At 39.5% G+C, this 27454-nt stretch overlaps 1 protein-coding gene across 1 annotated transcript in view; it reads right to left on the bottom strand.

Moving 5' to 3' along the window:
* Nucleotides 1–2477: 2477 nt before the first annotated feature.
* The window catches only part of LOC117997110 (nuclear pore complex protein Nup205-like), a 37011-nt gene continuing 12034 nt past the window's right edge, over nt 2478–27454 (bottom strand). The window contains exons 13-35 of the mRNA XM_069498088.1: nt 26910–27092; nt 25632–25823; nt 25027–25144; nt 24502–24616; nt 23787–23956; nt 23162–23365; nt 22413–22631; nt 21181–21316; nt 19758–19944; nt 18776–18953; nt 17403–17515; nt 15901–16045; nt 14701–14847; nt 13336–13471; nt 12871–12983; nt 11518–12327; nt 10704–10927; nt 9059–9196; nt 8206–8437; nt 6143–6347; nt 5714–5923; nt 3812–3930; nt 2478–3444 (exon numbers count right to left, since the gene is read on the bottom strand). Coding sequence (XP_069354189.1) covers nt 3364–3444; nt 3812–3930; nt 5714–5923; nt 6143–6347; nt 8206–8437; nt 9059–9196; nt 10704–10927; nt 11518–12327; nt 12871–12983; nt 13336–13471; nt 14701–14847; nt 15901–16045; nt 17403–17515; nt 18776–18953; nt 19758–19944; nt 21181–21316; nt 22413–22631; nt 23162–23365; nt 23787–23956; nt 24502–24616; nt 25027–25144; nt 25632–25823; nt 26910–27092 — 4375 coding nt within the window. The 3' untranslated portion in view covers nt 2478–3363. The remainder of the gene's footprint in view (nt 3445–3811; nt 3931–5713; nt 5924–6142; nt 6348–8205; nt 8438–9058; nt 9197–10703; nt 10928–11517; nt 12328–12870; nt 12984–13335; nt 13472–14700; nt 14848–15900; nt 16046–17402; nt 17516–18775; nt 18954–19757; nt 19945–21180; nt 21317–22412; nt 22632–23161; nt 23366–23786; nt 23957–24501; nt 24617–25026; nt 25145–25631; nt 25824–26909; nt 27093–27454) is intronic.

The following is a 27454-nucleotide window of genomic DNA, read 5'->3' on the forward strand; positions in this document are numbered from 1 at the left end:
AATACCGCTTAAACGGGGTTTAAAACGCGTTTAGCATGCGCAGCTTTCAGTGGGCGGGGCTTGCGACTCCTCCCATATCGGTTTAACCAATCAGCTACCAGCCGCAAAGTTTTCCAGGCGAATGATTTGTAAAGTACGCATTGAATCGAGGGTTTAGAGCCATGGTTATTGAGTTGGTTTTTAAAAGACCGTTTTGAATGTAAATCGAAAAGTTAAGCGAGGTAAAGAGGCTGCCCGGATCCCCAATTAAATTGATAGTTGCGTGTCGAGAGGCCAGCTCGCAATTGATATAGCTTTACTGCTTGTTTTTCTTTTGCGGGAAATATTTATGCTCTGCTTTATAAGTGAAGCGCTCGATTACTCCCGTAATGATCTAATTAAGGTGTCGGCAAGCTTCATACAAATTAATTGATTATTTATTATTTATGCTCCAATTATACTTATATCGTACTTGTGCAAGATAAATCTTACTAAGTAATAAGTATTATTACATTATAGTTTATGCAAAAGTGAGTTTCTTTGTTAGTTTGTCCTTCAATCACGCCACAATGCGGGGAAACTGATGTTCGTATCCGTGAGGTAAGTAAAGATACCGAAAAGTATAGTTTAAAACCCTGGAGACTGACATAGGCTAATTTTTATGCCGGAAAATGAAACACTTTCCATGGGATTTTTAAAAACTCTTAGGTCGGTAATCCCCGTTACAATACAATGATAAAAATTCCGTGGAAATTATTTCGTTTACCGGCATAAAAATCCATGCAAAATATCACATGGAACTGTTGCTTGCTGAATTAAGGTACGGCGTAATTGAAGGACAAACCAACAAACAGTCACACATTTGCATTTGTTATCTACTTTAACTCTTTTGCGTTGATAACTTCGAAAATTCCTGGTTTTGTGAGTAGCCTGACATGTATCTACTTATATCTAGGTACCTATTGAAGTAGGTACGTATTTTTTTCACATCTACAGTAATAGAAATACCTACTTACCCATACCTAAATAGTTGTTTTCCCTAATTTGCAAAGAAAAGAAATCGCAGGAACCTTAGTCGGAGAAACGCGCAGGTAAACGACACGATTTTCCCGGCACTTTAGACCTTCTGGAGTCAGATTTTTCACTCGTATCAGATCGTATCGTATTATTATGATATCATTGTCAGTTCGGGGTGACAAGGTCGTACCTATGGCACCTATACCTACTGGTTTACCTACCTTTTCATTCATCATGATCATCACGATCAACCCATCGCCGGCTCACTACAGAGCACGGGTCTTGGCCATAGTCTACCACGTCGGCCATATGCAGATTGGTAGACTTCCCACACCTTTAAGAACATTATGGAGAACTCTCAGGCATGCAGGTTTCCCTTCCTTCCTGGATGTTTTCCTTCACCGTTAAAGCAAGTTATATTTAATTACTTAAAAGGAACATAACTCCGAAAAGTTAGAGATGCGTGCCCGGGATCGAACCCCCGATCACAGCTTTTTACCTTTTCATTAGGATAAGGAAAACCGGATTGAACTCGGAGCCAGTTTTAGGGGGAATACTTATGCAGTGCAGTTTCCGTCGCGTGTGTTTGTGTTATGTATGTTGCCGCTATTTTTACCCGACTGCCCAAACAAAGGAGAGTAATGTTTTCAGGATGCACCTGGATATGTACCTATGCAAGTTTCTTTATTTCCATAACTTCTAAAATGCTTGAACAAAATTGGATGTATCGTATACCAATAGGCAATCGTTAAAGTTCTTACATCATTTCGAGTGACGTTGGCTATACAGAAAAAAATCGGCCAAGTGCGAGTCAGGCTTGCGCAACGAGGGTTCCGTAGGTACTACAGTCGTATTTTTTCGACAATTTTACACGACAATTCAAAAACTATGATGCATAAAAATAAATAAAAATCTGTTTTAGAATGCACAGGTAAAGCCCTATATTACGATACCCCAATTGATATAGTGATCTTACTTCGAATTTAAAATACTAATTTTTAGTTCATGACCACAATTTAATTTTTTTGTGTGATGTAACCACAAATTTACGGTTTTCAGATTTTTCCCCAAATGTCTGCTATAAGACCTACCTACCTGCCAAATTTCATGATTCTAGGTCAACGTGAAGTACCTACCCTGTAGGTTTCTTGACAGACTGACAGACAGACAGACAACAAAGTGATCCCTATAAGTTTTTCGTTTTGAGGTGCGGAAAATAAATTAAAAATCCAACACATTTTAATTTTTCTTTAATGATGTGACCACAAATTCATGGTTTCCGGATTTTTCATTTACTTGTGCTATAAGACCTAGGTACCTGCCAAATTTTAGGTCCATGGGAAGTACCCTATAAGTTTTCTTGACAGACACGACTGACAGACAGGCAACAAAATGATCTTAAGGGTTCCTTGTTTTCCTTTTGAGGTAAGGAATCCTAAAATAAGGAAGGAAGGAAATGATGATGTTCAAGCATAACAACATTTTACTTTATAAAAATATGTATTAATTTAAAAACTTATAAAATAGGTGATTTGACAGTTACATTAATAGTCTGCCTCGTAAAAGCTGTGTGAAAAATCGCTGCGATTTATAGGTCGTATATGCCTGTGTTTATCTAGGAATAAACATATTATTTGATACTTTACTTTTTTTTATTTTGATTGTATTTTACATACTGCATTTAAAATTGTTATATTGGAAAATCAGGTAAGCACAATAAATATAAATTCAGCAGAATTTTATTGAATAAAAAATATAATCTTAAATTAATCTAATATCAAAATTAGGTGAGGTTATAAAAACAAGTCACAGGTCGCAGGTTTCTAAAAACGCTAAAATTTCATTCTCAGCTTTTGTTAGACAGACTCTAGTATAGTCCGTAAAAAATGAGTCTTCACGCGCCATTTTAACTCTATGGGTCAACTGTCATGTCAAAATTACGGTTCACCTTTACAATAAGGACTAAAATCGTACTTTTGACATGAAATTTGACACAAAAAATTAAAATAGCGCGTGTGTAGTTAAATTTTACGCGTTATGCTACCACTTTTATAAGTTACGCCGATGTACCTGCGCAGAAATATTAGTTTTGAATGGCGCGAAAATATCTTAGCCAATCATAGCGCGCGTCCGTCCGCTATTGGTTGTTTCTTACGCGCCATGTTTTGTACGCGCGAATTATGAGCGAGATAGCACGAGTCTCTGTTGTTCTTGTGTTTAAAATCTTAACGTCAAGTAATAAGGTCGGTATTTCATTGGTGTACATTCGGTTTTATTCGGCGAGGTTGCGCTTGCGCAATCGAATCTCGCCGATGCGCCTTATAAAAGTGGTAGGTACTGTACATGATATTGATAGTTAACGTAACGCTAGAGCGGCGAAAACTGGATCATGATCTTGATGTCTTTTACAAGTACCTCGAGGAAGCCGCGTTGGACGGGCGGCTGATTCTAGAACAAGTGACAAGTATTACTATAAAAGAAAAATTTGAAAACGTGAATCGTGACGTCACGTTCCGTTTCGACCAATGGTGATGCATTTCGCAAATGTAAATTTCGCGCACTTTTCAAATAATAATTTATGCAATTAACAATGGTCTAAATAAAAAAAATGGTTGCGATTTAATGTCAGGACAATAAAGATTCAGGGAAGAAAAAATCAAGTAAAAAAACCACACTCATATTCATTATTGATAGTTTTCGAGTGTCGAAACACTTCAGCGTAAGCTGGATCTTAACTTCCTTGTTTTAAAGCTCAAGTTTGTATATACATCTACAGCCAGCGCTCCAAGCTGAAACGTTGCGAAGTCCTACGTACCTTAGCAGTGTCTAACAGCTCGTCAACGAATCGCTCGTTGAATACGGATAGTAGCTCCTTGCGGAGTTCCGTCGGCTCGTCGCCCGCCGCGCCGTGGATGGCGGCCGACCGCGATATCGCTACGTGGCAAAAAATTGAGATTCAATTGAATAGGCTACTTGACACTTTTTTAAAGTTGGTCTTAAATGGTTAATATTTGTCCTATTATATCAAAAAAATTAACACTATATTTTTTTGCGCCCTAAAAACCATAAAACTTTAATTTAAAAATATATTTTTCTTAGACAGGTGAAAACACTGTCGGCCATGTTTGGCCGATAGATTATCTGTGCTCTGACGTCATGCATTTGTAAACAACAGCATAACCTCCCAAAGTTAATAAACATGACTTCTATTATACTAGTTTACATGAAAAATATAGTAATTATCGTTATTGTATCATCCGAGAATGTAAAAAACGCATCGATAAAGACCACAGGAAATTTGTGGATTAGAGTGCCCAGTGAAATAAATATACGTAACACGCGAAGACTTGCTTAAAGGGATCCTATATGACTAACGACTTCAACCCAAATTTATTTTTGCAAAGATCACTTTGTTGTAAGTCTTACTTATACTACTAATAACTTATTCAATTTATAAAGAGAAAACGATAATTTTTTACGTTTACTATGAGTTTTTAGAAATATATAAAAACTAGCTTATGCTCGTGACTTCGCCCGCGTGGACTTCATAAATTTCAAACCTCCATTTAACCCAGAGGTGGAATTTCAAAAAATCCTTTCCTAGTGGATACCTTCTCTTTACCTACAAAGAACACACCCACCAAATTTCATGTATCTAGGATCAGCTGTTTAGATGTTTAGGCTGTGCGTTGATATATAAGTTAGTCACGACTCTAAATTTTATATATATGGATACTACGTTAGTCCCCGCGTCACATCGGGATGACATTTCTTTGTTTACATATTTAATGACGTCACATCATGGCTGACAGCGTTTTCTGCGTTTCAAATAAAAATAAAAACTGTATTTTTTTAAATTGGATTTATATATCCATCCCGCGTTTTTAATAATTGTTATTGATATATTTCGTTGTCTTAAGCAAAATACTATAATAAATAATCATTTATTGGACGAAATTAGATATGAGTCAAGTAGCCTATTTTTTGAATATTGTCGTTTAATTTCTAAAACCCTATCATGATCAACCCATCGCCGGTCCACTACTGAACACAAGTCTTCAGTTAGAGGACTAACTGAACATCACCCTGAGAAGCAGTCGACTCTCGCCTCTCGTAAAGTTTGTAAGTCAGTTTGTAAGAATTAATCTCTGGAACTATTGAAATTCTTTCACCAGTAGAGAGCTACATTATTCCTGAGTGACATAGGCTATATTTAATCGTCAAAAGTCGGTAAGCTAGTTTGTGGCAGTCCAAACAACAACATCACCCCTAAAAAACCACACACCTAAAAAAACTATTTCACTTGATAAATCTATAATAGCAGTAACATACAAATAAAGAACACAATTTTGACCTATTTTTATTATTTTTATTTTATTTTAAGTTTAATTTTAAGTACATAATAAATAATGTTGCTAATAACTAGGACTTAGGGCGTTTGGGCTCGAACTGAAAACCAGCGTTGTGGTTACATCGTGTAACCACAACATTCAGCTGAGTTCGGGCCTTTTCGTTGGCACGACACATTTTAGACACTAGGTACCTATATTTTGTTTGAATTAGATTTTAAGGAATGTTTTTTTTTTTGTAAATATTTGTGTTTGTGTTTATAGTGTGTTGGATCAACCAATAAAATGATTTCTATTCTATTCTATTCTAATTTTAAAAAATTAAGAGATCCGTACGAAAAATACGTTATAAGTTACAGTCGTCTTACCCGTGTCCCCGTTTGTCACAGGCACAGCAGCGCGCAGGTACAGCCTGGCGTGCGCCCACAGTAGGTGCAGAGCGGCGTGCGCGGCTTGCTCGCAGCACTCCAGCTCGAGACGCCGAGCGCGCGCGCGAGCACGGAGGGTGTGCACCACGCTTGCGCGCGCCTCCACTGGAGATGCGGGTGTTACGTCCTCACCCAATAGCTTTTTCATATCTGTCCAAATATCACCATCATTATGAAAAATTAATGTTAACTATTGAGAAATAAAGTTCAAAAATATTAAGTTCGCATAAGACACTGTTAAAAAATCCATGATTCGATAACTTACCAAAAAATTCAACTATATTTCTAATAGAATAAAGTGTTTTTTGTTTGTAATTTTGATTTGTTTATAAAACTGACTTCCAATGTTTTTTTTTATTGAAGACTTACCGCTGAGCGTCATGGAGTGCACTTTGGGCAGCTGATGATGCACTGTATCCAGCAGCTTGGCGTGAGTGTGCGACCGTCGCAGCAGCACTTGCAGCAGTACCAACGCGACGCGACCGGCGCGTCTTATCCCTTCAGACCCCACCGCGCCCGATGCGCCTGCTTCCTCGAGCGTGTTGCGCGCGAACATTAGCAGGTTCCATACGATCTGTGAGACACTTCTGATCTTAGTTTATTGATTTATTCTTTATTCTTAGTTTATTTAACAGCTTAGTCTGAGTTTAGTTTAATTAATTTTAGTTCAGTAGAAGAGTTGGCAGTCGACCATCGACGCCATTAAAACCGGGCTACAATTTCGTTAAAATCAACCGGACAACTAATTCTATCTCTTTAGTTAATACTAGTCGGCACCGCGGTGACCAAGAGTTGAAGTGCTCAGTGCAGTGTTATCAAGTGCAACGGCCGAATTACTCAGCCATCTGTCGACGTCGACGCCTTGCCAGCAAGCCACCTGGAAATACGCCATACAAGCTTTATCCTCCATCCCTGATAACTAATACGTAAGTAACCGTTGTTGTGTTCTAGCCAAATTACAAGAACGAGCGAACCTTTAGGTCTTATAACGACGGAATTACCGATTTCCAAACTAGGATTCCGAACACAGATGTGACGTCAAGGGATCCCAAAACCAAGGTTGGATTCGTGCCGCCACATCTCTATCATCCAAAATTAGTTAAACTAAGAAACTAAGAAGTGGTAAATTAAAACTACCTGACTATTCATAAACACTTGTAAAAAGTTTACATGAATAAAAAACATTCTATTCTATTCTAATCATGGATTTGGAGCCTCAATAGCTCAACCGGTATAGGAGTGGACTGAAAACCGAAAGGTCGACGGTTCAAACCCTGCCCGTTGCACTATTGTCGTACCTACTCCTAGCACAAGCCTGACGCTTAATTGGAGAGGAAAGGGGAATATTAGTCATTTAACATGGCTAATATTCTTAAAAAAAAAAAAATACTGTAACAACTTTGTTTTAAATGACCTTTCTACACCACACGAGTCGCAACTATACATCAGATAGTGGCAATGTTACTTGAACTATGAACTTTCAGTTTAAAAGCGTACGTGTTTTAGGATTTTTGAAAACTACCTCCTCACCGATTTTCAAAAATTCCACTCGAGCGAAGCCGTTCCTAGTATATAACCGAACTTTCTGATAGGCAATTTAAAAATAAAATAAAAGAAATTTTAATTTAAAAAAGTTATTACAAAATTAATGATTATATTGATGATAAAAACGCATGGAAAAAATATAGCACTGCACACGCTATTCAATGAGCTAGGATTATAAATATGTACTTGTGTACTTGTAATATAACATTTGATTACATTTTATGATTATGTTGACATGAAGATTATGTACTTGCTTGAGTACTTTATCTTTTTCTTTTTTTATAGTGCATTTATGTCATTTTTTTACAAAATACGACAAGGTGCTTGAGTAACTTAATAATTTTTATGCCATCTTTAACTAGTATTATCTAGATTATAATATGCCATATTTTGTACAATCATTTTATTATTGTTTTGTTCTCATGTGACTTTCGTAAACGCTTGTAAGGGCCCTCGCCCACGGCGACTTTTTGTAGCGATACAGTAGCGATGCTGTCGCGCTTCCGCATCGATACAGTCGCGAAGCGATCGCTAGCTGTGTGCCCTCGCCCACGGTCTTAGATTCAGTCGCGCTGCAAACGCGATACTGTCGCGCTTCTGTCTCGATGCAAACGAGAAAAAAATGTTGCACTGATGCTTGGTTCTCTATTCATGCGCCACCCTCCCTCCGTTCTTTCCCCGATGTCGTCCGACACGGTCGCGCGTTTGCATCGATACAGTCGCGATGCAGTAGCGCGTTGATAATCCGACTAACACGCGTTAGTAGTGATGCTGGCGTGCGTTTAGTAAACGCGCGACAGCATCGCTACAAAAAGTCGCCGTGGGCGAGGGCTCTAATGAGTCTAAATCGAAATAAATAAATACAAATACAAATACAAATAACTCACTTTGTAGTAAATCCTGGCATCGTAGTCCGGCGACTCGGGCGGCGGCTGTTGGAACCGCGGCAACAGAGCCAGCATCAGATACTGGACCCTCTGCACGCCCGCAGCGCTGTGCTGCAGCGCTGTGTCAGCCGCGACTGAACCGAATACCTCCCGGTTGGACGTGCGAGCTATCACTGATGTTAACGCTTCTAGTTCTATAAGTAATCCTTGCGGGGAGTTTGGGTGGGCCGCTCTGGGGACAAAGGAAAATGTAGGTAGTAGGTACAGATGTTTTAATTTGAGCCTCAATAGCTCAACTGGTAAAGGAGTGGACTGAAAACCGATAGGTCGACGGTTCAAACCCCGCCCGTTGCACTATTGTCGTACCTACTCCTAGCACAAGCCTGACGCTTAGTTGGAGAGGAAAGGGGAATATTAGTCATTTAACATGGCTAATATTCTTAAAAAAAAAAAAAAACCCTATGACCGTTTGGCTATGTTTGTGTGTGTGCACGCGTACAGAACGCGGCAGAAAATAATGTACAATCGACCTTTAGAATGATTCGGCTTTGGAGGGCGTTGTCTCTGTCACTCATACCAATCTGACGTTTCGTTTAAACGATAAATCTCTTTATACAAAAATGAATCGCTAAAGGTGTTGCTGATCGCAAATCTCGAAAACAGCTAAAGCGATTTCGCTAATTCTTTTTATATAATGTTCCTTGAAGTACGAGGATGGTTCTTACGGAGAAGAATTTAAAAAATTGTAAGTATTAAAAAAATATATTAAAGAATCGACTGTTAGGCGGTGCGAAGTTCGCCAGGTCAGTTAGTAAAATACAAATATAAAATAATAACTTGAAGTGTGGTTTACCGGAGCACCATATCGACGCACTCGAGATGGCTGAGCAGAAGGTGTGTGACGTGCAGCACGCAGCTGTGGTTGTCTGCGCCCAGCGTGGTCAGCAACGCGTCGCACAGGGCCAACGCTGGGACCAATATGTCTCGAAACCTGCACCCATTGACTTATATATTACTTCGTATGGACAGGGCCATTGAACAAACAAAATGGCACCGACTCATTAGTGCTTTAGCAGCTTAGTGCTTTAAACCTCTGGATTCTGATAAACGTCTGGATTTCAAACGGGTCGTTCATTAGTATCTAAGTGGCGCTGATTTATTGGTTCCAAAACCGTGAAAAATTTTGTTCGGGCATATCTTGTCATTTATATCGATGCCTGCACCCAATGTGGCGTAGTTTCAAGAGTTAGTTTAAAATCCACAACCCTGAGTTTTGCACAAAGTATCACCCTGTTTGTCTAACGCGGAAATACAACCAGTATTTTTGGTACCATTCCATGCACGCATGATTTCTACAGTACCATTCCATGCAGGCATGATTTCTACAGTACCATTCCATGCAGGCATGATTTCTACAGTACCATTCCATGCAGGCATGATTTCTACAGTACCATTCCATGCAGGCATGATTTCTACAGTAATAGGACAAGGCTAGCTTTAAATTTTACTGTAACATCTATAATATAAAAATGAATCACTAAATGTGTTGGTCATCACAAATCTCGAGAACAGCTGAACCGATTTCGCTAATTCTTTTTTTATAATATTCCTTGAAGTACGAGCATGGTTCTTACGGAGAAAAAAATTAAAAAAATTTGAATCGACTGTTAGGCGGTACGAAGTTCGCCAGGGCAGCTACTTTTCAATAAAAAAAGAGTTTCTGGACGTAGCAAGTGTTTGAAATAACGTTTTAATGCGGGTTCATCTCTGCGGGGTGATAACGTAAAACGTTGCAGTAGCGACAGCAACGCGACAGTTCATTTGCTGTCTCTCTTTTTCTTATTTTGCTTTGTTGCTACTGCTGTTTCTCTCTAGCCGCTGTTACGTGTGACGTTTGACAGCAATGATCGCGAGATACGTAATCACCCCGCCGGTTTGAAGGTCCGAAAATGTCCCAAAAATATTAAGGACACTCAGAAATTATTCAACACTTGATCTTAAGGTGACGCAGTACGATCGACCGAACCTGTTTGCTTTTCACTTGACATTGTATGAGAAAGGTGAGAGGCACGATGATTTTCACCGAAATCAAGGGTTTAGGAAAAGTATTTTTGAGAAAAAACTACTAGCTTTATATCTACAAAGTATAGTTATTTCAACTAATGAATAAATAAACTATGTCTAATGTTAAATTCCTTTACAATTTTCATACCCCTAATCTTATTTATTAACGCCCAAAGTTGTCATAATTTTTGTCATAAAATAGGAATCTTTTGAGGCTCGTAACTTTAAAACATATTTTTTTTTAATGTTTCATATATCAATAAACCTAGATAATGACGAGATTAATCGATATAATACTTAGTTTTGAGCATACAATATCAAATAATGTAGTAATTACCCTCCTACGTTTGTATGAAGAAAGCGCCGAACTGAGCCCACTTAAGAAATTAAAGAGCAAACTTATGACACTTGTCACCACAAACTATTGGACTTACCTATTGGCTACAGAAGGGACAAATTCCGTGTCTTGGTGGTTTCCATACCCCGTGTGTATATCGGGGTGGCAGTCCAATACGCGCATGTTGGCCAAACATGACAAAGCACCTTGGGCCAATATAGTTTCGGCTCCCAGGCGGGTTCCCGCTATTTTGATTAGCAACGCCATTTTGGATTCGTAGACGTATAATACTCGGAGCGATTTTGGGTTCGGTTCGAGTGCCTGCATAAAACGGTGTCTTGAATTAATTTGCAATTAAAGTATAATTATATGAGCAATGAAAATTATAATAGTGATGAAAAGCTTAGAAATTAATTCATTTTATTTGAAATCAAAATATAAACAATGAATATTTCATGTACTAAGTAAAGCTCTGAAAATAAAGCAACTAAAGCCTGACCAGAAATATAAAAAACTTGGTCTGGGGGCGCCACTAGTGTATGGTCTATGGTCGCTAAGTGTTTGGTCTTGTTTAAATTAGTTCCACGGGTTTTCCGCAATATGGTGAGGTGTTTTATTTTTCTGGTCAGACTTTACAGAAGAAGCAGGTAAAATTTGTTTCCAAACTTGTCAATACTACACGTCTTTTTGATTGAAAATTCAGTGAAGTTAAATTGATATGTACAAAGCGCAAATTTTTCTAATATTAAAAATTAATCTTAGGAAAATTCAAGTGCACCTAAGGCAGAATTTTGTAGAATTTGGCTTTGGGGTAACTCAGTAATTTTTTTTATGGTATGGTATGGAAGATCTAAGCATGCATGAAGAGTAAACAAAGTGACATATAAATTTTTTTAACAATATATACTCACTTCTCTCAATCCTTCGTCATCTTGCAGCAAACTATCAATCAAGCTTCTCAAATACCCCTGATTGGTCAATGTATTCATCCAATCAGTGCACGGATTTATTTCGATCAACGTATCAAGACACGATAACGCAACCATACGACACACATCGTGCCCCCCTCCGATACAATCGCTGCACACAATCGAGCACAGATTATCCCCAAACCCGTTTATAACATCGATTGCCATCGATTTTAAATTCGATTCTTCTCGACTCGGCCTCGCTTTCGAACTGTCCAATCGACTAACATAAGTCGTATTCCCTTCCTCTTCCGGATCCGCTGGACTTTGCTTCAAATTCACAATATTCAAAAAGTTTAACAATGCCCCGTATAAGTTAACCCGAATTTTCGGAGTCGAAACACCTGATACCAAAATCCAACTTAAAATTTTGTGTAATATGAATTTCAAAGTTAGGGACTTCGTTTGCATTATCTGGTTCGAAGGACCAAAAAAACTGGTTTCGAAATCAGCGGATTTTAACGACGATTCTCGTTTTTGGAGTATGTAGCAATGTCGGAGATTGACTAGTAATAGTAAAACTGTCCCAGAAGCTAGATTTCCGATTTGCGGTAGAACTTCTGCTGGGGGTATTTTGTTGAGAAGGTCTTGAAGTATGTTTAGGATAAGATTTTTTCGGGATTCGACGTTGAGTAAGTCTTGGGGCGCGACACAGAATAGTATTTCTGTGAGTTGTCGCCACGAGTCGTAGTAGTGTGATAGTGTGGCTGCGAGGTTTCGTTGTTTGTTCACTTCTGTTACGTAGTCCAGGACCTAGGGGAAAAGACAAAAGTCACAAACATTAAGTAAACCAGAATTATTTTAAATCAGCTGACCTGCCCCAGCTTAGGGAAGCATTTCAGAAAAATTAAAGACCTGGAGAGTGACATAGGCACCGATTCCGTTGTCTTTCTCTAAACTAAATTTAGAGTATCTGCATCTTTTTCTTTTTAACAATGCTAAAGATGGACAGAACATGAACTTTACATTTAAAGACTCTAAATTTTAGTGCACGCCACAAATTTAAACAGTAGGCTCGAGACTGTGCGCTAAAATCACGGGTTTTACCATCCAAAAATTAAATTTAAAACTGTCAAACTGCATCTGTCCTTTTTATATTACATTAGTAAGAAGAGGATGCGAATAATCTAAAATTAGGTTGTGCTCAGAATCAGTACCATAGACTACTTTTATCTCAGGAAGTCAAAAAGTTCCCACGGGATTTTGTATAAATTTAAGACCAGTCGAAGTCGGTCGGTCGATTGAAGTCGCGGGCAACAGCTGGTATTTAAAAGCTTTCCGATTTCTAGAACATACCTTTTGTATTTCTAAAACGACGAGTTCCCTTTGAGTGGAAGCGCGCAGCGACGCGAGTTCGCGCGTCAGCAGCGCGTTGACGCGCGAAACGCTGATACGCTTTCCGCCGAGACCTGCACAAAATTTTATATTAGCTTCCTTCTAGTGTAGAAAAATATATTTCTTATCATTTATCATGTTCTCTACCATCTTCAGATCAGAAGTGGGATAGGATGGCAAATCTTAACACGAAAAAGCACAATATTTAAGTTGAATTTATGAATAAAACATTAATATGAAGAACATAAAAATGAATCACTGAATGTGTTGCTGATCGCAAATCTTGAGAACAGCTGAACCAATTTCGCTAATACTTTTTTTATAATATAATGAAGTACGAGAGAAAAAATTTAAAAATTGCCTGAAAAAGAATCGACTGTTAGGCGGTACGAAGTTCGCCGGGTCATGGCTAGCAAAACGTCTCACCTGTAGGGAGATCGCAGTCTGCAATGGCTTGTCGCAACTGGTGCGCGTGGAACAACTCCCAGCGCGGCTCTGGCACAGCCTCCACCGTCACTGGCAATGACTCTAGCGAACGACGGATCACGCACCACTCCCACACCTATGGAGAAAGTTGACGTCTATAATCTGTGGTCTTCAGAAATCAGTGTTCAGAGTACCTAATAGTGTAATAGAATAGAATTTATTTGCTGAATATGTGTACACAGGATGTTTCCAATAAATTATGTTGTGAATCAAACGAGCACTTGATGGGAACTGACACTTTATTATTAGTTTTGTAACATACCTACTTAGTTTTTTTTATTTATTTATTTATTTTATTGTTTTTTTGCAATCAACAGCGATATATACAATATAATTTTACATAATAACAGACTGAAAATAAGGCCAAATAGGATTACAATTTTTTACAGATTACTTAAATAGATATGAAATATAAATTATTTATAACAGTACGTTTGATAATTTAAACAAGCTTTACAATAATATAATAATATGAAAATATAAAAGTCAATTAACTAGTAAAAATACCTAGTAGGTGATTCACAACATATGTATGAGTGTGTGTATGTGTGAGTGTATGTGTGTCTGTGTGTGTGTTAAACATAAAATTATTACAACATCTTTCCCCTTATTTTTAAAAGCTAAGAGTACATAATATTCTTACAATATTATTATTAATCGATTGAATAAATTAGACTGATATTAGTTATAGGTATGCATTTCGAAACCAGCCCGAAAGGGCGTGGGTTCGTATCCCACCGCTGTCACCATGTTGTGAATCAAACGAGCACTTGATGGGAACTGACATTTTATGTTCACACTAGCTTATGCTCGCGACTTCGTCCGCGTGGACTACAAAATTTCAAACCCTTATTTCACCCCCTTAGAGGAGTTGAATTTTCAAAAATCCTTTCTTAGCGGATGTCTACGTCATAATACCTATCTGCATGCCAAATTTCAGCCCGATCCGTCCAGTAGTTTGAGCTGTGCGTTGATAGATCAGTCAGTCAGTCAGTCAGTCAGTCACCTTTTCCTTTTATATATATAGATTATTAGTTTTGTAAATTGTAACATACCCACTTAGTTAAACATAATTATTAGAACAAATTATAACTATGTAAGTATAAGCGACCTTCATATTCTACTACATATCTAGCATGCAAATATTCAATACTCATTAGAAAATGTGTGGATGAAAAGATAAATGACAAAAAACCAGTCAAAATCGAGTCCGACTCGCTGAAGTTCGGATCGGTCGGATAAAAAATTCCGCACCATCGTACATGATATAAACACTATGTAAAAGAGGACATCAAAGATGCGAACCTGTGCGTTCCGTTGCGGCGAATGCGTCAAAGCTGTCAGCAGCGCTTGCAGCGCCGCGTGGTGGCGGCCCGCGCCCGCCGCGCCCGCTTCGCACGCGCACGCGCGGATCGCCCACGAGCGAGACGATATCGTCGCCGGAGTTGCGGTCTGGGGGCAATGCCGATATGTTATAAATAAAATAAAATAAAAATCTGTTTTATTCGAATAAACTTTTACAAGTACTTTCGAATAGTCGGATGGATAGTTCGGAATGCCTTTCCTACCGAGAAGAACCAGCAAGAAACTCGGCGGTTGCTCTTTTCAATTATTTTATATAGGTACAAGATTATGCCATGTATAAAATAGTATTTGCAGTCTTGTGCGTTGCTGGAACGAGCTGCAGGTCAAATCCACGCTCTTTTATCATTTAGATATAGATCTTCAATTGTGTAATATGCTTTTTTCAGGAGCATATTTTTAATAGATTTTTAAACTTGTGCAAAGGTAAGTCCAAAATAGTTTGCGGGATTTTATTATAAAAGGTAATACCCATACCCACAAATGACTTTTAGACTTTCCTGAGGCGGAAGGCAGGAGCTGCAAGCTTATTTCTGTTTCAGAAGCGAAATTGAACTATTTTTATAAATACGGGTGTCTGGAGTTGATTAAACGCACCCAGACGTCCATTTTAAAATTTTTATTTTTTTTTAGTTAAAAGAATATCAGCCATGCTAATCATGAATAATATTCCCGTTTTCCCTCCAACTAAGCGTAAAGCTTGTGCTAGGAGTAGGTACGACAATAGTGCAACGGGTGGGGTTTGAACTGCCGACCTTTCGGATTTCGGTCCGCGCTCTAATGACTTAACAAAAGGTTTCTTATTATAAAAATAGCTTATGCCCGCGACTCCGTCCGCGTGGACTACACCAATATCAAAGCCCTATTTAATTAGGCCTTAGGAATTTAATTTTCAAAAATCATTTCTTACGTCATAATAGCTATCTGCATACCAAATTTCAGCCCGATCCGTCCTGTTGAGCTGACCGTCAGTTTGAGTTGTACGTTAGATCAATCAGCCAGTCAGTCAGCTTTTCCTTTTAAATATTTAGATATACACTTTTTCTTTCTTTCTAATACTCAGGTATTCAAAAGTATTATAATTCCTCGTCTTGAACTGGTGTTCCTTCTTCTTGGACATTAGTGGTCAAAAGACAAACTTACCTCAAGATTAACGGTGGCTTTGACGTGTCTAGCGAGTAAGTAGTCCCTAGCTCTCAGGAAACGTAGGGCGGGCGGCGAAGTGGCTGGGCGAGCGCAGATCCAGTACAGGAGTCGGTAACAACTCTCTATTAACGTTGTTGCTTCCCTGGCGATTAGAAATCATCATCAATACTTATAATAAAACTGTAACAGGTCAAATTCTGTACATTGAAAATATTTTGAAAATTTTTTTTCGAGGGCACTCTACAATCGATACTGAACCCAAAACTGTAAATTTTTTCATTTTTGTCTGTCTGTCTGTCTGTCTGTCTGTATCACGGCCGCGCATCACGCTGAAACTACTGAATGGATACCAATGAAACTTGGTACGATTTGAGGTCATACTATGAGGAACAATATAGGATACTTTTTATCCCGAAATTCAGCATGGTTCCCGTAGGAGAGGGGATGAAAGTTAAAATGTTTACTGAGTTGTAATTCATTAACGCGTAGTCCGATTTCATTCATTCTTTTTTTGTTAGAAAGGGGATATTTGAAAGATTGTTCCGTAAATATTTCAAGGTCATCGGTTTTTAACCGACTGTCAAAAAGGAGGTGGTTCTTTTTTCTACATCGATTTTTTCGAGGTTTCTGGACCGATTTGCAACTTTTTTTTTAAATCAACAAAAAAAGTTTTCGTGGTGGTCACATAAAAAATTCTGGATTCAACTCCTTAATCCTGATGCTGCAGGGTTACTGCCCGCCTGAGTTATCAAGATTCAGGAAGTGTTCATAGTGAATTCATATTGTAGGTACCAAGCAACGACTTTATTCTCAGACTTCAAGTCCCAACTCCTCAACCCTGATGATGTAGGGTACAGCACTCCTAAACTATAATGTTTCAGTAACTGCGGATGATGCAAAATTAATTTAGGTACCAAGCATAGGCTACATCATTGAACTTCGGATCCTAACTCCTCAATCCTGATGCTGCAAAGTACTAAAGTCCTAAATCATGGGGATTTTAGAATTTCTGATAGTGAATTGATATTTTAGCTATCAAGCAACGGCTTCACGATGACACTCCCAGTCCGAAATACTCCACCCGAGCGAAGCCGGGGCGGGTCAGCTAGTGTACAATAATTAGAATTTGAGACATTTCCTTACAAAGATTAATAAATATTTATTACTAGATGATGCCCGCGACTTTGTTAAACCCAGAATGCAAGCTATCTCTGTACCATTTTTCGTCAAAGTCGGTTGAACGGATGGGCCGTGAAAGGCTAGCAGACAGACTTTTGCATTTATAATATTAAGTATGGATTTAATATGTATTCCAAAATCTCATTCCTAATATCGGTTCTTATTACACTCTTCAGGTTTCGAAGGACAAAGTGCAGCTTCGCTTTGCTTCCATCGGATGTCCTCGGGATTTTTATTTTTGAAAAAATATTTATTAAAACCCAAAAGACAATGTGAAAATATTTCATTTCATACAGAGTAGATGCCAGTTTGTGTCTTACTTCTGTGTGTTCCCGCTGGGTGCTATATAAGCTTCGAGTATGTCCAGTATGGAGTGAAAGCACGTTCGAGGCGCGCCCGCACTACCCGCTTCTTGGAGTACACTCTTTGATATCTGTAATACAAAATATTATTTATCTCTTGCGACTTGGGGTCTATATGCCGAAATTCGTTATCTCACTTTTTTTAATTGGCCACAGAAAAACCATAAGTAATAATGGCACCGATTCTGAGCACAACCTAATTTTAGAGTATTCGCATGCTCTTCTTACAAATGTAATATGAAAAGGGCAGACACAGTTTGACAGTTCTAAATTTAATTTTTAGATGGTAAAACCCTTGATTTTAGCGCGCAGTCGCGAACCTACTGTTTAAAATTGTATTGTGCACTAAAATTTAGAATCTTTAAATGTGAAAGTCATGTTCCGTTCCTTTTTTAGCATTAGTAAAAAGAAAAGGACGCAGATACTCTAAATTTAGTTTAGAGAGAGACTAGAGAATCGGTGCCATTGTAGTTGGAATTTACAGTTAGGGAACTTCTAACTAAACGTCGAGGCTTAGACGTATCACTGGCAGGCGACAATATTAGTACATTTGACACAGATAGCGTTAATTTTCTTTGATTTCGCGTCACCATATTATGCTCAGAACAAGGACTATTAGAAGTAGCCTTATTATGACACTTACTGTTAGAGCGAGATAGCTAAATGCATTTAAGCTCTTATTAGAACGTGACAAAATGATTATGTTTTGTCCTTATCACCGTGGCCACTTTTTTTTGTTTGGCAAAATGTATTTTTATGTGAGACTTTAGCAAACAACGCGAAGTGAGGTTATGTTGACTCAAGTATTTTAAAGAAATAATTAATTTGTTTTGTTGTTTTTGAAGTTATTGTACAATGTTGGGTTGCAGTACACTAAGCTACAATAGCCGAAGCGAACGTAAAATAGACGGAATAACATTTCACAAGTACCTCTGCTTGAGCAAGAGGGACTGAGGGGGCCACGCTAGTTGCATATGCGTTAATGCGCAATCTGGATTAAAATTTGAGCCTCAATAGCTCAACCGGTATAGGAGTGGACTGAAAACCGAAAGGTCGACGGTTCAAACCCCGCCCGTTGCACTATTGTCGTACCTACTCCTAGCACAAGCTTGACGCTTAGTTGGAGAGGAAAGGGGAATATTAGTCATTTAAGAAAATGGCTAATATTCTTTTAAAAAAAAAAAAAAAAAAATATCTGGACATCTGTGATATTATGCCTAATATTTGACGTCGTCGATTCAGGATCAAATCGAGAGTTCCCTTACTTCATTTACTCTGATTATGTCGCTAAACCATGAAACACGAGTAACTGTAAAATATTAGCTACTTACGTCATCGTGGAGGTTATATCCTAGTAGAAAGTGCGCGAGGCTGTGAGGCGCGGTGGGCAAAAGCTGCAAAAGGAGCAAAACAACCCCCTCCTTGGCCGCGCGCGCGTGCTCCGCCCCTCCCGCACACACCTCCCCCGCTGCCCACTCTTCCGCTTCCAGGCACTCCACGAATCCGTGCCTGACAATCACCAAAAACCACATTTTTTGGTTATCAACACTAGAAAGGTCTGAAAGTTGTGAAAAGTGATGTGATTGTTTTAGTGAGTGGATAATGTGTGCGACTAGCTGTTTATTTGGTAAGTCCTCCTGTATTGTTCCAATTTGCATTTGGCAAACGTGATTGTTGTAGTTCATGTTGATTGAACTACTTGAGGTTGTAATATCTAGGTTAGCTGGTCGGAATGGGTGTCGCTAAAAGGGGTGATGTGGAGGCGACCTAGGTAGGGGTAGATTAGGTTTATCTAGTTACCTTTCGCTAGTACTTATTACGTGCGATAAGTGAGAGTTACCATGATTGTAGTTGAGGGTAGTTAGCTCATGTTTTATTTTATTTTTTTATTTTATTTGCAATCAACAGCGATACATACAATATAATTTTACATAATAACAGACTGAAAATAAGGCCAAATAGGATTACAATTTTGTTTTGCAGATTACTTAAATAGTTATTAATTATAAATTTATAACAGTACGTTTAAAGAGACCAAATAATTTAAGCAAGCTTTACAATATAATAATATGAAAATATAAAAGTCAATTAACTAGTAAAAATACCGTGAAGATTGTGATAGGTGATTCACAACATATGCATGTGTGTGTGTATGTGTGTCTGTGTGTGCATGTTTACTCGTAGTGCAAGAATATCATTTGTGCGTCCACGTAGGCTCCGTTAATCTACAATGTTGTAATCCTGACTTTTTCCGATCATCATCATCATCATCATCTTTATGAAGGCAGCAGGCCTATCCCGACATATACTAACCGGATCTCCACGGAGAGTTCATGCCGATGTAGCACCGAGGCGAGCAAATGTCGAGCACAAGAGGGAGACTGTAAGGCCCGGCACAACAGAGCGACGGCCTTCGCTGCAGCCTCTGGCAACACCGCGCCGTGTTCCAGCACCTTGCAGCATGTTACCAGACGATCGGTGTTATCAGGGCCTTCTGGAGCTGTTAGAAAATTTACTTTCTAAAGCATACGCCTCACAAAATTGTGTTTTTTATAGTGTCAAGAGTAGAATGTATGGTTAAGAACATGGAAATCGATTGGGTGCGACGTGCGTGCGTGATTGCGTGTAAAAGTATAAATTACATACACCACAATAGATCGAAGACGGTCGAAGTGATACAGGATATACAAGAACTTGCATAGCTCCAAAGAATAAGAAGAACAATAATACATTGACTTATATATTACAGATAGTTCAACTCAGTTGTGCGCGCGGCCCTATGTGTGTGTACACCTTGTACATATACAGTGACTTTGTGTGCGTGACAAGAGGTACAGTCGGGTACAAATACAAATATAGTTATTTACGGGTTATACACGGGTTTTAAAAAAAAACAGTTATTTCGTAATTTAATGTTTATTTATTGAACATTATTCTGAATCGCTACTTGAAAAATCAAATGATGAATTTTCGGATTCGCTGCTCTCACCAAGGTTAAATAGGATTTCTGACTCCATGTCAAAATGTCTATAATATTCTTCTTCTTTCTTTTGTACAAGTCGACAATGCACAATGATAATTCTTTGTCCTTTCGAAGAGAGATTGCTCTTTAAAGGTGGTCCATCTTTATTACCCCATCCTTTGTTTTGCACATGATTAGTTAAGATGTAGCTCTCATCTGTATAATTTTCACCGATTTTCTTGACGGTATCTGAGTAATTTTTTTAGGTAGGAAAATTGTAGTTTTTGGATGTCATGCCGTGCCACATTTTCTCCGTGAAGACCTAGACATTTTCGTAAACGACTGTACCCGTAAGAAAAAGCGATAAGAACACGTCTTGCTCGGACGACGACTGCCGCGTCACTGCCACACGAATGAAAGTTGTATATTTACAAGGCCACGCACACATAGGGCCGCGCGCACAACTGAGTTGAACTATCTATACTTCGTATGGACAGGGCTATTGAACAAATATAATGGCACCGACTCAGTGGTGCTTTAGCACCAATGCAACCTCAGTGACGTCTGGATTTCAAACGGGTCGTTCATTTAGGTTAATTTATTAGGTACCCACGACACAATGTTATAATTGATTGAACTATGGTAAATAAATATTTTTTCATTTCATTTTTTTTCATTAGTATCTAAGAGGTGGCGCTGATTAATTTGGTTCTAAAACCGTCAAAAATTTGTTCGCTTGGGCATATCTTGTCATTTATATCGATGCATACATACCTAGAATAAGCTTGGACAGTCCAACTACCAGCACGCCCCGGCCCGCCTCGGCCGCGGCCGCGTTGAGGGGCCGCTCGAGCGCCAGGGCTCGCTCCAGGATACTCAGCGAACTTATGAGCGTTTCTTGAACGAATACCTGTGTGAGAGGGTTCATGAAATGCGAATCGTTACACGCAGTCACTATTTCTGTTTTCACGTACGAATGAAATGTAAAACACTTTTTAACCGACTTCAAAAAAAGGAGGTTCTGTATTCGACCCGTGTTTTCCCCGCTAGCTATTAAATATTTTTGTACCTTTTTTATTGCGTTAAATTAGCTTATGCTCGCGACTTCGTCCGCGTGGACTACACAAATTTCAAACCCCTATTTTACCACCTTAGGGGTTGAGTTTTCAAAAACCCTTTCTTAGCGGATGCCTACGCCATAATAGCTATCTGCATGCCAAATTTCAGCCCGATCCGTCCAGTAATTTGAGCTGTGCGTTGATAGATCAGTCAGTCAGTCAGTCAGTCAGTCAGTCAATCAGTCAATCAGTCAGTCAGTCACCTTTTCCTTTTATATATTTAGATAAGCTTGCGCTTGACGACAATTATGACATTGCATTGGTGCTACAAAAGAACCCACACCTACAAAACCTAAATAGTACATACAAAAGCGCTTCAGCTTAAGCTGCATCATCACTTACCATTCAAAGTCAAAGTCAAATAATTTATTCAAGCGTTTAAACTACCGTGAGTGATTTCCATTCTAAATAATATCTGTCCCGTGAATAAAGCCGGGACAGATATTATTTAGAACTAGCTTATGCTCGCGACTTCGTACGCGTGGACTACACAAACTTTAAACCCCTATTTCACCCCCTTAGGGGTTGAATTTTCAAAAATCCTTTCTTAGCGGATGCCTACGTCATAATAGCTATCTGCATGCCAAATTTCAGCCCAATCGGTCCAGTAGTTTGAGCTGTGCGTTGATAGATCAGTCAGTCAGTCAGTCAGTCAGTCAGTCAGTCAGTCAGTCACCTTTTCCTTTTATATATTTAGATTTATTCAAGATTCAAGATAAGTAATAAATTACACTTTTTGATCGGTTGTTGGAGTTGTAAGATGATAGGTAATAATTTTTACGCGAACTTAAAACTAAAACTGCAATGTTTTATCTGATATTATTGCAGTCAAATGCATATATTATAGTTTAAAAACTACAGTACAAAAACGTAAAGGTAATCACTCACGTGTTCGGGCGCAGTCTGTCGGTCCATCAACTCGTGGGCCTCGTCCAAGGTGGTGAGCACCAGCCGCAGGAACTCCGACTTGGTGTGCAGCTGCAGCAAGAGACGGAACCCTGGCGGCGGGTTCACGTCCGGCTCTCGGTTCGGTGGTGGGAAGTCCGACGACGACGGCTCGTACTGGTCGAGCCAACGCGCGAACAGCCGGAAACTGGTCGATAGCACCTGAGAAAGGTTTTTCGAATAAATAATAATCGGTATGTATGTATAGATAATATATAGTATATAGTACGCGACAGGTCGAGATGGCATGGCTGACGAACGGCGTTGGCCGACTTCTATGGGGGTGTCCGGAGTCATAGAACTATCTATCCCCCCCCCCCCCCATCCAGGAAACCAGGTATCTTAAGTTTAGTAAAGAAGAATGATCCTCATTCCCTTTCAATTATCACTGCCTTTTTCCCTCCAACTAAGCATTAAGCTTGTACTAGGAGTATGTAAAGCTTTGAGGTCCCATCAGCCAAATAATGTCATAATGTTAACATACCTGCCACTTCTCGTGAGGTCTCGAGTAAGGTCTGTGCGGGGCCGGGAGCGCCAGGCGGTTGAGCGCGTGGTCCACATACGGATCCAGACCGGGCGGTCTGGTACCGGCGCCCAGTGTGCGCGGCAGCGGCGCCGCGGCACACAACGAGTCTAGTAACGTGAGGAATGCGCGGGATAGCGGGTACTCTTCTACCCGACATGGTACATACCTGCCACTTCTCGTAAGGTCTCGAGTAAGGTCTGTGCGGGGCCGGGAGCGCCAGGCGGTTGAGCGCGTGGTCCACATACGGATCCAGACCGGGCGGTCTGGTACCGGCGCCCAGTGTGCGCGGCAGCGGCGCCGCGGCACACAACGAGTCTAGTAACGTGAGGAATGCGCGGGATAGCGGGTACTCTTCTACCCGACATTCCACCTGGGCGAAAAATACATTTCTTTAGATATCTCTGTCCCTTTCTATCGCTCAAAAACAACGCTCTCAAAAGCGTGAAAGACTCCAGGTGAAATGGTAAAAAACGGTTTTTTTGTCTATGCAGGTTTTTTGTAACATTATTCTGTGTAATATTTCGAGGATCTCGGGGTCACCAATTTTACTCTGCTATGTTTGTAAATGTTCAATGTCTTTAGGACCTTTAATTAAATGACCAAGTTTTGGCTTTTTTAAGAATAAATTAAGTAATATTCAATCAGAAAATTTTATAACTGATTGTTTCTCAGCCCTTGAAAATACTTGAGTTTAGACTTCAGTGAAAGAATATCAGCAAATACCCTCATTTGCGACCTGTAAAATAAGCGATTTCTCAAATCATTTTTAAACCTACAAACAACTGACTTACCTCTTGCAACTCAACATTAAGTGCCCTTTTATCCTTTGATATGGAAACCAACTGTGCGGCCTCGAGCGCGGCCCAAACACGCCCCGCCGTGCCCGGTGTACCGCCCAACGCCGCGAGCGTCAAACACAACTCTGCTTTTAGTTGTAATGGTACGTGGCAGCAGATCAGTCCTAGGAAATTTATTTATATATATAGTTTATTCGTGGCGCGCTCATACATAGTTTGGTTCTCTTTTGAATGACAATGAAATTTTATAGACTTTATAAGACTTATATTATTTATATTTTATAGATTTATTCTAGAAATTAGAAGGTGAGATGAGATGCTGGGTTCAATAATTTTGCACGCCATGCTTGGCAGCAGTGGCGTGCATAGGGTTTAAAGCCAGGGTAAGCAGTAGTTAGGTTAGCCAGTCAAAGAATAATGAGCATTGAGCAATTTCAACCGAGTTAACTATTTCTTGGGTAAGCAGCGCTTTTATGCCTCTATGAGTTGCACGCCACTGCTTGGCAGGATACGTGATTACTTAATTTTTAAGAGACCATGTAAATAATATTCATGTACCATATCTGAACAAAATAAATAAACGATTATGATTATTAATATAGATGTCTGGTTTTCCAAATTTCTGTAAAAAGATACTAAGAAACATACTTTTAAAATCGAATTTACATTAAAATTCATAATAAAACATTGGAAAAGTTGAATTACTTACCAAACATGCAGTTAACCGCATCCCACTGCAGATTTTCACATATGCTTATGCAGGCCGCTTCGTCTGCGTGAGCCACGGCCGCTATCAGTTTTAATGCTGCTATCATTGCTTCTACCTGAAAACGACCGAAGACTAATTTCCGATACGGCCATTGTGATATATTGCGTGAAACAGCCATCAGTACCCTTATTATAAATGCGAAAGTGTGTTGGTTTATTGGTTTGTCCTTCAATCACGTCGCAACGGTGCAACGGATTGATGTGATTTTTTGCACGGGTATATATAAAGACATGGAGAGTGACATAGGCTACTTTTTATCCCGGAAAATCAAAGAGTTCCCACGGGATTTTCAAAAACCTAATTCCACGCGGACGAAGTCGCGGGCATCAGCTAGTTATATATTGGACGATACAGACATTCTGATATATTGAGTGATACAGCCATTCTGATAAATGTATGTGCTCAGTCACAAGCTAATTTCACACATAGCATTCTATATCACAATTTATTGTAGTTAATACTGACCTCCTCTTGTCTAACAAGTAATCGACTGGGTCTTGCCGCTGGGGTCACTATAGCAGACGCTCCTAGAGATGACGAGTGCAGGTGGTCGGAGAAAGGCGCTGGGTCGGCTCGAAGATTTCTATAACAATCAATCGTGTACGATATCCAAATACACAATTGGTAGTTGTTACTGGATCAAAGATAGAGCTGGATCAAAGAAAATAATTTTACTAAAAGGAGTCCACAAGTATTACGTAGGGTAGAAAGGCTTGAAATTTTTAGGGTTCCGTACCCGAAGGGTACCAACGGGACCCTATAACTAAGACACTGGTTGCCCGTCCATTCGTCTGTCTGTCAGCGCGCTGTTTCTCACGAACAGCAATAGGTAGAGATTTGAAATTTTCGCAAAATGTGTATTTCTAATGCCGCTATTACAACAAATAGTAAAAATTCCGAAATGGCCCCCATGAAAATTTAAAAAAATAAAACTGTTGTTTCCTACACGATGGTACGGAACACATCGTGTGTGAATCCGACTCACACTTGACCGATTTTATGTTTATTCACAAACAGGCTGTATTATGTTTTGATATTGGTAATTTGTACTGATACAAGCTGGTATTTACCGGTGGTACAATGACAGTGCAGTGAGCAGATGATGCGCCGACAGTGCGTCCCTGCGTGCTAGCAACGCCCACGTGTGCTTGGGAACCGCGAGCGCAGCGAGCGCGCGCAAGTACGCGGGCAACAGTGCTGCCACTACCACCTCGCCCGACAGACGCACGAACTTGTATAACGTGGCTGCCCTACCGCCAGCCCTGGGCCAAAGACAAGATATGATACATGGTTTCCAAAGATATCACATCACATATACGATATAGACCCTGAAGTATAAATATCGGGGGGTTTCTCGGGGGAAAAATATATATATGATAGACGTGGACTGTGGAGCGTCTATCATATATATTTTTATGACGCGACTTTACTAAACAATCAATCAATCAATCAGCCTGTTAGTCTCCACTGCTGGTCATTCGTCTTTCGGGGCGCACGCTACCACACGCGAACTCGAAGAAGAGAAGAAGATGGCGGCTAGCGGGTGGATGAGAAAGGCGGAACTTTCTCATCCACCCATTAGCCGCCATCTTCTGAGGCCGGTAAATGAAACGAGGCTGGTTGACCCACAACGGACTTTATTTTATGAATACCATTTTGTATAATATAATTGCACTACAAGTTTCTGTCAGAAATCTAAATATATAAAAGGAAAAGGTGACTGACTGACTAACTGACTGACTGATCTATTAACGCACAGCTCAAACTACTAGACGGATCGTGCTGAAGTTTGGCATGCCGATAGCTATTAAGACGTAGGCATCCGCTAAGAAAGGATTTTTGAAAATTCAACCCCTAAGGGGTGAAATAAGAGTTCGAAATTTGTGTAGTCCACGTGGAGCATAAGCTAGTTATTTATAGTAGCTAGTTATTATAAGCATGGAACTAGAACATGTTCATATATCTTAGCAAATATAATGAATAACTTACCTTTAACTCTGCAAAATACCTACAGTAAAAGAGCGATTTTTATAAGAAATTGTAAGAGGCACTTCCTGGATCTAGGTGCCTCTTTGGATGCCTAGTCTAGGTCTAGGAAGTGTTTCATGTAACGATATTTTATATGTACAAATATGCACTAATTAACAGCTTTTAATTTTTATAACAGTTTTTTACCTAGATTTAATTAAATTTGTATAACGCGAACTCGCCATCCTCACATAAACTTTAATAGTTTCTAGAGGATGGCGAACTGTTTATTTTAAAATGTATTATTGAAATTTACGTGATCAATTAAAAAAAAAAAAAAAAAAAAAGGTAAGTTGTGAGTGTTTCAGTGCTTTACCGACCTGTAGTTATGTGAAGATGTGTCACACGCCAGCCAGTAGTCGCGCCGCAACTGCAGCGGGTCGCGCGCGTACAAGCGCTCCACGCAGCGCAGCAACGCTTCAAGGCGAGATCTCGTGGCCCCGCCCGGCGCTGTCAGTCCTTCGGCCATGTACATCTGTGCTGCTCTGGCCGCTTCCTCGGCTCTGAATAAACAAACATTTCAGCGAGAAACCAAGTTACGTAAGCGGCAACCAGAAGGATTTTTGAAGGAAACGAAGATAGGCTTTTACTAAATTTATATTCTTAAATCTTTACATTTTAACTTAACCTAACGTCTGCACTCTGCACCGAGGTTAGATGCAGAGTTTTACATGGTGACGACCTAAATCTAATCTAACCTAACTAAGAGACTGCGTCGAGGTGTGACGACAGACTGCCCCTCTTCACATCTCTCACTTGGTTTAAATACCTTAATGTTAAAATATAGCTAAATCCCAATTCGTTGCGGAGTCACGTATGGCAATGAGGTAGTTTCTTGCTGACGGAGCGCTGGACTTATGACCTA

This window comes from Maniola hyperantus, chromosome 4 (genome assembly GCF_902806685.2).
Source record: "Maniola hyperantus chromosome 4, iAphHyp1.2, whole genome shotgun sequence".
Classification (NCBI taxonomy): domain Eukaryota; kingdom Metazoa; phylum Arthropoda; class Insecta; order Lepidoptera; family Nymphalidae; genus Maniola; species Maniola hyperantus.